The sequence below is a fragment of the Carya illinoinensis genome, chromosome 1 (genome assembly GCF_018687715.1).
Source record: "Carya illinoinensis cultivar Pawnee chromosome 1, C.illinoinensisPawnee_v1, whole genome shotgun sequence".
Taxonomy (NCBI): Eukaryota; Viridiplantae; Streptophyta; class Magnoliopsida; order Fagales; family Juglandaceae; genus Carya; species Carya illinoinensis.
Window position 1 is genome coordinate 56,477,882 of NC_056752.1, and position 12,777 is coordinate 56,490,658.

The 12,777-nt window shown below is 34.0% G+C and overlaps 2 protein-coding genes across 2 annotated transcripts; one reads left to right on the top strand and one right to left on the bottom strand.

Annotated features, from left to right (window-relative positions):
* Positions 1–4,826: 4,826 nt before the first annotated feature.
* Positions 4,827–9,219, bottom strand: LOC122291505 (protein YIPF1 homolog). Its single transcript, XM_043099241.1, has 6 exons — positions 8,984–9,219; positions 8,429–8,468; positions 8,243–8,326; positions 7,802–7,967; positions 5,681–5,954; positions 4,827–5,410 (listed from the first exon to the last, which is right to left on the bottom strand). Exons 1-6 carry the CDS (start codon positions 9,035–9,037, stop codon positions 5,219–5,221), a joined length of 810 nt encoding a protein of 269 aa, XP_042955175.1. The 5' UTR covers positions 9,038–9,219; the 3' UTR covers positions 4,827–5,218.
* Positions 9,220–11,081: 1,862 nt separating this feature from the next.
* LOC122291509 (probable glycosyltransferase At5g11130) lies at positions 11,082–12,528 on the top strand. The gene has a single exon (XM_043099256.1). The coding sequence runs from the start codon at positions 11,314–11,316 to the stop codon at positions 12,361–12,363; it is 1,050 nt and encodes a 349-aa protein (XP_042955190.1). The 5' UTR covers positions 11,082–11,313; the 3' UTR covers positions 12,364–12,528.
* Positions 12,529–12,777: the final 249 nt, after the last annotated feature.

The window sequence follows — 12,777 nt, forward strand, 5'->3', positions numbered from 1 at the left end:
GAGGAGGAAACAAAAAAGTAGGTATGGCAGAATTAGTTGGAAGAGTTTGAAATGAAAGTTGGTTTTATGTAACACAACATTTTTGGAAATAATGATTTTGTTTGTGTTTAAGTCCGTGAGTTTATAACCTTTGACATTAGAAGGATATCCTAAAAATAGACATTTGGTTGCTCTTGGATCAAACTTTTGTCTATGACTAGTAATTGTAGATGCAAAGCATAAGCATTCAAAAACCTTTAAATGAGAAAATTTTGGTGATTTGTGAAATAACATTTCAAAAGGTGTTTTGTTTTGAAGAAGGAGTTGGAATTCGAATTATAATATGGGCTGCAATCAAGATACAATCACTCCAAAAAATTAAAGGTAGGTTTGCTTGAAACATCCAAGCTCTAGCTGTGTTTTATAAATATTGATGTTTCCTTTCAACCACTTCATTTTGTTGTGGAGTTTCACACAACTTCTTTGATGTAAAATCCTATTTTTACTATAAAATTTTGTAAGTATAAATTCTAAACCATTGTCTATTCGTATGGTTTTTACAAAAGTATTAAACTGAGTTGCAACCATTTTACAAAAATTTTGCAGTAAAACCTCAAATTTATTTTTAAGCATATACACCCAAGTGCATCATGTAAAATCATCTACTATAGTTAGGAAAAATTTAAAGCCAGAATATGAGACAGTAGCAAATGGACCTCATATATCACAATGAATCAATTCAAACTCTTTATTAGACATACTTTGTGATACAGGGAAAGGGAGCTTTTTCTGCTTTGCTAGTGGACAAATTTCACAGACATTTGTACAATCAAATGTTATTGAATTGTCTATTTGTCTAAGAGAATGAATTCTAGAATTTGAGACATGACCTAATCTTTAGTGCCAAAGGTTTGACTGATTGTGAGTAATAGCTAATGCAAAAATTGGTGTAGAATTAAACCGTTATTGCTGGCAGGAATTAGCTTTTGAGGAAGCTTGAGATAGGTAATAAAGTTCTTGTTTTTCAAAGGCAATCTCAATCATCTTCTTCATTGATTGGTCATGTAAAAGACAATGAGAATCAAAGAAAGATAGACAAAGATTAGATTCTTTGGTTAGTTTAAAAACAGATAATAAATTGAATGAACAGCTAGGAACACACAAGACATTTTGTAAATGTAATCTGCTAGAAAGACTTACAGTTCCAGTATATAATGCTGGAACAATTTGTCCATTAGGAAGATTTATAGAATTTGAAACTAGTTTAGGAGTACCTCAACTCTCCTCAACACTTCTCACTACTATTCATTACTTTATTATTACTTTTTGCCTACTTTTACTACTATTCTTTGCTTCTTACCTATTTTTTATTACTATTTATTATTTTATTATTACTTTTTACTTACTTTTTATTATTATTCACAACTCTCCTCAACACTTCTCAACATCCAAACCCACTAGAGTATAATAGAGGTGAACAAATCATATGATCTGTTGCACCAGTGTCTAGGATCCAAGAAAATTCAGAATTTAACTTGGTAGAGACTGAATTACATTGATTAAAGGGATTACCAGAAAAATGAGTAGAAAATTAAGGGGTAGTGGCTAGATTTACTGTTGCTATAGATGTACCAATGTTCTGAGTAGAAAAACTCGAATTGGCAAGTGCTAAGAGTTTATTGAATTCTTTAGCAGTTAAACTAAACCTTTGATTCTCATTACTATTTTTAATGTAGACCTCTTCAGTTGAAATGGCTACATGTGCAGAGGGAAGATTTCTTTTTCCCTTAGGTCCAGTCCATCCAAAAGGATAACAATGCAATTGAAAGCACTTGTCAATTGTATGACCATTATAGCCACAATGAGTACAATCTAGTGAGGACTTCTTCAACTTGTCTTAGAAAACTTGGACTGAGTAGTCTAATTAGGCTGAGTAAAATGCTTTGCAAACAAAGCATGTGTGTCAGTGCTTGTGAAATTAGTCAATTGTCTCTAACTTTCTTCTTGAAGCAGCAAAGAGAACACTTTAGCCATGCTAGGCAATGGAACAAGTAACAATTGAATTCTTACTGAGACATAAGAGTCATTCAAGCCTACAAGAAACTTCAATATGTAATTTGACTGCTGTCTAAGTAGCAAGAAATTGAATAGATCGTAGATACAAGAAGCCATCTTGCTACATGTACAGGTTGGGAATGGCCTATAATTGACATACTCATCCCATAGAATCTTAAAAGCACTGAAATATTCTGTAATCGAAGATGAACCTTGGTCTAAACAACTTAGGGGTTTTTCAAGATGAAAAACCCTTGGTCCATCACTTTTCAAATACCTTGTTTTTAGCTCATTCCAGAGATCTACAGTAAATACAATATAAAGCAAGTTATTTCTAATATATTTAGAAATAGAATTCATGAGCCAGGAGAGTACCAAATTATTAGCACGAAGCCAAGCAGTATGATTAATACGTCGATTAGTAGGAGGAGCAATAATGGGGCCATCAATGAAAGCTACATTGTTCTTGATCGTTAGTGCGATAGTGATCGAGCGACTCCAAGCAATGTAGTTGTCTCCTGTAAAGACTTTTGAAACTAACAGAGAACCCGGATTATCACTAGGATGAAGATAATATGGGCTAGAAGAATCATCTGAAGGTTTAAGGATACAAGAGGATTCTGAAGAATTAAGAGAATTCTCTTCTATCATGTTACCAAGAAAAGCAAGATTCTCTAGATAATTCCTGAGCAGAATTTGCAATGTAGATCGCAAGAAGAGAAAAGAAAATATGCGGAAGTAAGTATGATTTTTCAATCTGATACCATGTTGAGAACTTGATGAACAGAGGATAAAAATTGAAAACAGAGAAAGAATACGAGAGTTTGTGTAATCTGATCTGAACAAAATGAGTTTACTCAATATCAAATACATGAAGGTCTTGTAATATTTATACTATATAGAGAAATAACTGTATAACAGAAAATGACAGTATTTTTAAGTCTTCCTTGGTTCATTCTCTGCCTTTAACTTTTCTTCTTTAGATTTCAACTCCATACTATCAATATGAGAGGCTATATGCTCCAACAACTTTCGTAGTCAATGACTCAAATCTAACTCATTTACACTCGAACAAGCTTCGCACATAGAGCACTCTTAATAGTTCTTGTAAAATACATATTTTTAAAAATATATAGAAATGCTCTCAAAATATAACTCCATTGGATTTTGTATTTTAAAAAAACTTTACATTTTGCTACTGTGATCCCTCTATATGTAGAGAATCCTGCATATCGATGTAAATGCTTTTAATTAATTTTCTTTTCCTCCTCATTTTGGTTAAAGTAGTATTACCATTTTGTCTGACAATTGGTTTGTTTGAGCCTTTTTTATGACTTATCGTTAAGAATCGTGCCTTCTGAATGCTATGTTGTTAATAGAATGGTTTACACTTGGCACTTTTCCGGTGGGGGATTTGGCTTACCTCCAGTTGCAAAGTAATAGGACATCTCCTATTATAAGATTCAAGAGCTATTGTTGCATCTTTTAAATGAAAGGATGGTGCTACAGGCACCGTTGGTGGCTCCCGCTGGGAGCCACCGTTAGGCAAAAAAAAAAATTTGTTTTTTTGTTTTTTTTTTTTAAATCATTTTTTAATAGTTTTAAACATTTTAAAAAAATATAAAAAATTATAATAATATTAAAAAAGATTTCTTAATCATTAAGGAAAAGAAAAAATTAAAAAAAAAATTGGGCCAGCGGGAGCCACCAGCAGTGGCCTTAGTGTTTTCCTAAACGAAAAAGAGGGTGCTAGTGCTATGTTGGAGAGCCGCATGTTTTATTTATTTTTTATTTGTTAATTTTTATCAAAATATTACTACAAATTAATTTTAAAGATTCTTGTTTTTGCTATATTATTTATGTATTGATGTATAAATATATTATTTATTATAAATAGTAAAAAAATATATATTAATGTCTTCCGTGCTGCACTTACAAAAATATAAATATTAAAAATTAAAGAAATTTTGTCCTCCAGGCTTGCACTTGCAATAACTTAAACTTTACTCCCAATACATTGCATTAACTATAATTGTTTTAACCAAAATATAAAAATAAAATTATTTATTTAATCATTAAACGCTAATAATAATAAAAACCATCTATTTATAACTTAAACATAGTAACTAGTATCAAATATATTTATATATATTTTTAATATAATATTTATATACAAATATATAAATAACATAACAATGGTCTCTTTAAATTTATTTTTATTAAAATTATAAGTACTTTTTCAACATGGTTAAATTTTACTTACCAACATACAATGCTAGCCGTTCAAGTCTTAACACTTAACAGGAGATGTTTTGTTACTTTGAAACTGGAGGCAAGCCAGATCCTCCGGTGGGACATATTTTTTTTTCCCTTTTTTTTTGGGGGGCGGGGGGGGTAATAGACAGTATTTTGTTCATTGATAGAACTTTCTGGGAAGGCCTCTTTTTTAACGGACATTCTCATAATATATTTTAAGAATATTTTTACTATATTTTTTTATTTTTTAAATTAATATATATTTTAGTTTAGCTTATAAATTTAGATTAATTTAAAATAGAATATAATTATATGATATTGTACATAGAGAGATATTGTAAATATCAAAAAATATGAAGATATCATTAATAGTTAGAGATAATATCAGAAATGAATAAAAAATATTAAAAATGATAATATTTAAATAATATGAAAAAAATAGATAAGTTGATATATGATATATTATAAAAATCAATATGTAATATAGAAAAAATAAATTTTAATAATATATTTTAAAAGATAGGATGAATCAGCCATTGGGAGTGCTCAGCTTCGAGCACAAGCTTTGTTGATAATTATATTTGCCTTGAATGCTTGCTGCTCGAGGGTACTAAAAATAAGGAGTATATCTATACAAGGTCAAAACGTGGTAAATTTCAATGGTATCGTTCTCTCCTCTCGGTAGTGTTGGTGTTTCTGAAACCGGTGCCAAAAAACACTCCCACTCATCAAAGGTACTAAACTCCTCATAATTCTCTCTCCCTTTCTTTGGCTCAAGAGTCGAGACTCTTTACTAAATTACAAATGCAACCAAGTGAGTAAGAGTAATCCCAACACACAGTAAACTCTCCTTCCGGCGAATCCCCATCTCGACCAAAGGAAACACTGTTTTCAGATCTGGTCACCGCACAGGCCCCAATGCATGAGCTTATGGGAAGAACCAGACCTTGATGAAGATTGCCAAAGCCAATTGCAAGAAAAATGCAGCAACCACCATCAACGAAAGATCACTTCCAGCTGTATACGACCTGAGATTCAGGGCTACAAAGCATGCTGAGGCAGTACCAGCAAGAATTATAATGATCCACCGAAGAAACTCGACCGGGATGAGCAACAGAAACTGGAAAATATTCCAAAGCATGAGTATTAGATTCCCCTAGATGATCATCAATCTTTTCAGGGTGACTTCTAGGTGTCCACTGTCCACCAATCACCCTGAAGAAGGCAGTTAAATTTAGCTTAACAGAAGTCATTCCGGTTCAATGCAGAAAAAATATTCCAGAGGGAACATGTGTCAACCAAAGGCATCTAGCCTCTAATTGATCTATAAAAGAAAGGAAAAGGGGGAGGGGGAAAACCAATAGCGAAGCAAAGAAGACTGTCAACTTACCGAGGCCAGAACAAAGACAGAGAGAGAATATCCCCACAAGCACCAAAATCGAACAAGGCTGGCATTTGAACCTAGATACTGGAGCAAGAAGTAAAATGCCACTGGCACCACAATTGCATAGCCATAGACTGAACCTGCTGCCAAATTTACGTAGCTCACATCAAAGTTCCATGAAGTAGTGCTGTCACTGTGTTTCTCCATGAGGTAGGTGGCACAATTTCCAAAAGCAGCAAGCACAAATACCAATGTAGTGGATATCCAGATAAGCCCATATCTACCACATCAAGAGAATAAAAAATTAAAAAAAAGGCTCAAATACAAGGTGCTCTCACGTGAGATCAGTACCATATTTGTCATCTAACCATCAGAACACCAAAAAGAATTATAAATTACAATCATATTTTCAAAAGATTCGGATGTTCAGTAGATAGCCCATCTTTATAAGCTAGAAAGTCGTGGTTTAATTTATCAAAAAAAAATGTTGTGGTTTAACTTCTCTAAGGATAATTATATCACTCATTGAAAGAAGTCACAGAATTACATGCACATGACTGTAACTTTGTCAAAATCAGAAAGCAAACCTTAAAATCTTAAAATCCATATAACTTGAACAATCAAATATCCAGAAAATTATTTTATTATGAAAAAATAAACTAAAAGAACTCGTAGAATTCCATTGTGAGAATTTAGATTCATGCATAGATTAAAATGAAAAATGAAAAAGCGGCATTGCAGGTGTGATTAAATTTGCATATAACAGACCAACAATAGAAGAAAGGGTCATGAGACGCATGGTGAAAGCTCAAAGTGCAGCAATCTTCAACCAACACCGCTCATGAGACACCACTATTGAGAAAATAACTTGTTCCACATCAAGCAATCTACCTTTCAAGCAATCACTGCAACCCTTACTATGTAAAAGAAATTGAAATATATATAATGATATATTTGAGTATTAAATCTTGGTTCATTTCTCCCTAAATAGATGGATATGGTTCTTCAAGTATTGGCGTGTGAAGTCACTCACAAAAGAAAGGAACGTGGGAGGGAGGTGGGGAGGGAAGAAAAAGACAGATGAAAGGACAGACCACCCTACTTCCTAACGTTAGACTATCTCAAAACACGCCGAAATATTGTTATGGATTGGTCTTGTATGAGCAAAAAGATTAGGGAATCTGTCACCATCTATTTACTTTATTGTGAAGTTGCCATGACTCTATGGAAAGATAGCTTTGCTAGGGTCGAGTTAGCTTGAGTGATGCCAAGAAGGCTGGTTTAGTTTCTAGCAAATTGGAGAGCCTTCATGATAACTCACAAATCACAACAATTTGCAAGATGGTCTCGATTCATCTATGGTGGTGCCTTTGGAGGGAGAGAAATTAAAAACCAAATATTATGAAGATCGCGAGCAGTCAATGGACGAGCTTAAAATATTTTTCTTTAATACTTAATTCCATTGGTTGACTGTAACAGATTTTAACAATATGAATATTGGGCTATGCCTATCTTCATATCAATGAAATATCTTATCGCTTATAAAAAAGAAAAACAATATGAATATTTATGACTTTCTTGTATCCCTAAACAATGATGCATGGTGTTGCTCTTTTGGGCTATGCCTACTTTCTATCATCAACAAAATTCCTATTTACCGAAAATTTAAAAAAAAAAAAAATGAAAGAAAAGAAAAGAAAAGTCAGGCCACAGCAAATCTTTTCAAAACAAAGAAGCATTCTCATTGACTTGGTAACTTTGTTAACCCAAGTTTTTTGGTCTGTTTTACCCCAATCTTGTTATTTCTAGTGGAATTTCTTAGTTCTTAAAAAGCTTCAGTCCAACCATTTATCCTGACTATATTTAGATCCAGTTTGTGATTTCATATTGCCCAAACAAGTATTCAGTATGTATTTGTATGAAACCACGTTTTCAAATGAACTCTTGGTCATAATAGTTCACAACCCTGCAGCAAATGTTGCAATATCAGAGGAAATTCTATTCAGACAATTTTCACACAGATAACAACTGTTCATTACTTTAAAAAATAAAAATAAAAATTTCTGAAAGTTTGTTACTTTCAACTTTTCAATGGAGTAACGAAAGAAAAAAAGATGCAGAACTCACAGGTCAGGGTTAGCATCAATCTTGCTAAAAAAGTCTCCGCCAATGGGATACAAAGAACTCATCAGTCTGTTTAAGACAATGTCTGTATCGACATTGAAATATTGTGTGTATGATGAGATACTAAACACCCCTTTCCAGCCATTTTCCGGTTGTTGCTCAAATCCTTCTGCAAGGATAGGAAGACTGAGAGATCATTAAACATGAAGCAAATGTTGTAGGAACATTGGAATTTGGAAATGGTTGCAGTTCCATACATGACAACTAGGTCAATGGTGCATTACAAAATGACTGGGCATTTGGAATTGAGAATCAACTTGGTCTTATAAGTACAATGCATTCATTAGGTAGATAAGACGGAAGGAAGATCCAACATGTCCAAAAAAACCTCACAATCATATATATGCAGCTGCCCGATAAATCACTGAAAATTAATAACCATACCAGGTGGACTTCCAAGAGTTTGATAACCCTTCCCTCTTTCTCCTCCGTTATTGGGAGGGAATATTTGCATATTTGCTCCAGGGACTGCAAGCGAGTTTAGAAATAAGTTTTTAAAAGTAGGAAAAGAGAATGACTAAGATTCAATGGAAAATGTTGATAAGAAAACAATTGCATATAACCCCATACCCTCATAGTTTGAAGCATTCTTTTCTTCGTTGATCGCAGCCTACGCACCAAAAAATAGAACTTTTACGATGATAACAGTCGCAGCAGCCCATAGGGCCCTGCCTTGGTGGCATCCATCTCAATAAAAGTATCTATATATAATTGATATAGATAATAATTTACAGCAAAACTACAGATTTGGTAACTTTGGCTAATAACTTTGTCATTAATTAACGAATCGCCAAATATAGTCATAGGATAATAATTTGAACAGTTGGGCAAGGGGTGAATGCATAAATTGCGACAAACAAATGGGAGAAATTATGAAATGTCTATATAAAAATTCTTCATCCAAATGTTCAGGCTACTTGACAGAAAAGTCTAAACTCTTCATTTGTATCGTAGAACCATTTCATTAACTTCATGGTTGATCTCTCTCTGTACATGAACTAGATCAATTGTCTATAAATTGAAGACAGGAAGAGGAAAATTGAAACAACAAAGAATTACCCGCTTATAGGGGCAGTCTATGACTGAAATATTAGAAAAGTTAAATAGAAACGGAACGGAACTTACAGGAACCGAGCCAAGCAGATGACTGGTGGGGAGGCTTGTGTAGGACTCGTCCATTGTAGAGAGAGCGAAAGTAAGATCTGTTGCCTATGAAGTCAATGCGTCTTGAAAAATTGGATTTAGAATATGAGGTTTATGAGATCAGACACGAGGCTCGAGCCCTAAACGTTGCTTTTCGTGGTTTGGAAGGAACGCCGCGGACCAGAGGCTGACCGGTACGCCGTACGAATATCCGATTTTTTTTTTTTTTAATACAGAATAAAGTTTTTAGAGTACAAAATTCTTAGTAACTCTCGTTATCCTCTCCTTAAATATTTGCTGTATTTTAATTGTATAATTATTATTTGCTATATTTTAATTGTATAATAATTATTAGATATTATATAAGTAATAATAATTTTTTTAAAATGAAAAATAATAATAATAATTAAGAAAGATTAATAAAATAAAAAATTTATGAAGAAAATAAACTTTTTAAAAATTTATTAAACGTTCTTCTTTGTTTTGATTGCTTTTAAAACGAAGAATTAGATAAATGATTGGGGGTAAATAATTTCGAGACATGAAAAGCAAGAGTTAGGACATATTGTAGACTTGGCTTGTGCCACCTTAATCACAAAAATCACTTCAAAATTTTTGTCCAACCATTTCAAAATTTTAGTATCCACACTTCAATAGAGATCTATCTTCATTGAGGTTAATTGACCATCCAAAGCTATTAGAGACAACAAGGCCACAATAAACTAGAGGACGTAATACGCATAAAGCTTGGTTAGCTTTTATAAAATATTTTAATTTATTTTATCTAATCATTATAATTTTTTTAAAATTTTAAATAAAATATAAAAATAATTTAATTTTTTTAAAATTTAAAATAAAAATTATATTATAATAATATTTTATTTAATTTTTAATTCATATCTTTTAATCTATATAATCAAACGAGGCTTTGATCGATTGGAGACGGACCACATCAACCGAACGAGGGTATGACTGCTGGCCGATACTTTTCCATAAGACTGGTCGATCTTGACAGGACTCTACACTTATTGGATAATTTGGATTGGACCAATAACCGCTAAGTCCATAGCCCAAAGATAACCCAACGAGTTGATTTTTTGCAGCCGTTCCAAAACTTATAGCAGCAGGAAATTGCTATAACAGAATAGGCACGCATACCCGGTTCTGTTACAACTTACAAGTCGCGCGCACCAACAAACCATTCATCATGTAATAGATTCCAAAAACGTTCAGCTAATAAAAAGGTTTTGACACAACCATTAGACCCAAAGAGACAATGAGTATTGTTATACTACCTCAAATTAATTACAAATTTATTTATTATTCGAATAATATCACATCCAAATATAAGAAATAATGGAAAAAATGTTTTTCATCAAGCCTATGCAATAAAAATACATTTCAAATTCTATTAATCGAGAAATTATAATTACAATCATGAGTACGCAAGTATCTCGTAATTATTTTAAAAAATGTGAATAAATCCGTAATCTACATGAATAATAATAATAATAGACCTTGCTATTTTTTTAAATGACTGTATGGCACTTATACACTTTATAATTGTATATAACATTACTCATCATGGTAAATTATTGTGTGACTCTTCATGATTAACTCTTAGTTTGCTACGATTAAAAAAAAGTCAAAAGATTAATATTTTTATATTAACTCGAGTGAAAGATTTACACATAATGACTTTCCTTGTTTGTTTAACCAAAACTAAAAATCTCATCTCATCTCAACTCATCATTACAATTTTTTCAAATTTCCATACAAAATATAATAAATAATCTAACTTTTTCAAATTTCAATACAAAATTAATATTATAATAATATTTTATTCATTACTATTTAAAACATTTTCATCTCATCTGTATAACCAAACGGTTAACGTGAAGAATGCACATTTGAACATCTATATGGTAAGATTTAATATGCAATATAGTTTAATTTAAACTTTTGTAATATATAAAATCTTAATAAGTAGATAATATACAAAATGGCTTATAAAAATAATTGGTATTTTTTTATAATTGGTATTTATATATAAATTTTGCTAGATAGAGCTGACAAGAGAAACAAAACCTCAAAATATAGGGATGTCCGAATCCGGTTTTACGAGCGTGTGGGACCATCGTCAAACCAACTCCCTAAGCGGACAAGTTTCGCGGCGCCGACGCTAAGAAGTCAATTGTGTTGTGTTTGAGACCTTGCTTCCGGTCCTGTGTTATGTTCGTCCTCGACCTAAGCTCAAAGCTCTTTCTGATCTAGTCAATCCAGTACGAGGGTTTGTTTGCTTGTTGTCCGAAATGTCCACCGCCTCCTTCTCTCTCCTCTTATGCCTCTCTTTCTTCACCTACACAAATGTCCACTCCAAACTCCTGTCTCAGTTAACCTCCCCTTACCTCTCACCAACCACAATCATCCCCCATTACCAGAATATGCTCGAAGCTTTCAAAATCTTCATCTACACCCCAGACGAGGCCTTCACTTTCAACTCCTCAGCTGAATCACTCTTCTACGCGTCTCTTCAAAACAGCCCATTTGTCACCCATGACGCCGAAGAGGCTCACCTCTTCTTCGTCCCTTTCTCCTCCAATCTCTCCACACGCTCCATCGCCCGCGTCATTAGACGCTTCAAGGAAACGATACCGTACTGGAACCGTACGCTTGGTGCCGACCATTTTTACCTCTCTTGTGCCGGTTTGGGATATGAATCGGACCGAAATCTCGTCGAGTTGAAGAAAAACGCGGTCCAGATCTCGTGCTTCCCTACACCCGATGGTAACTTTATCCCTCACAAGGACATATCCCTTCCTCCACTTGCTAGTTCTCAGGCCCCGTACGCTCCGGCGAACAAAACCGCCAGTTTTCTGTGTTATTTCAGGCACGGCGGTATAAAAGAGTCGATTTTGGTTAAGGAGTTGGTCAACGATCCCGACTTTCTGATCGAATCCCAGCCGTCAGATCTGCTTACTTATAAGGAGAGACTAGCGACGAGTAAATTTTGTTTGTTCGAATACGGAGCAGATGTTTCGGGAATAGGAGAGGCATTGCGATTCGGGTGCGTGCCGGCAGTGATTACCGACCATCCGATTAAGGACCTGCCGTTCATGGATGTGCTGAGGTGGCAGGAGATCGCGGTGTTTGTACCCCTGGGAGTGGTCAAGGAACTGAAGCATGTTTTGGTTCGCACGTACGGAGATCGGCACGAGCAAATGAGGAAGTTAGGCGTGGAGGCGAGTAAGCACTTTGTGTGGAATGAGTTACCACAGCCGTTCGATTCATTCCATACGGTGATGTATCAGCTGTGGCGGAGACGGTATACCATCAGATACCCTCGGAGGTCTACGGTTTAAGGTGGACCCACTTGAATAATGTTGTATACAAATTGCTAGCTCGATTTATCAAAGAGGACATCAGATTGTGGTAATTTCCTGATGAGTCAGCAAATATTTAACGCAATTTCCTGAAATATGTAATTACGTATATCAACTCAAATTCGAAATAATTGTTTGTGCAAAGCTTCATGTTTCCTTGGTCCTGTAAATATCGTCGCTTTTCAATTGTTCAAGTTAAGAAACGTTAGGTCGTTCTACTGTTCTAGTGCACGCAGTGTCATATTCTGCAGACGTGTAATAATGGGAGAGGACGAGATTGTCTTTAAAAAGCAAAAAAAGGACAAGCCATACGAATTTCTCTTCCTGAAATCACCCTTTCACAAGCAGACCCAAATCTAGGGGTGGCAATATGTCACACGACCCGTTAATCCA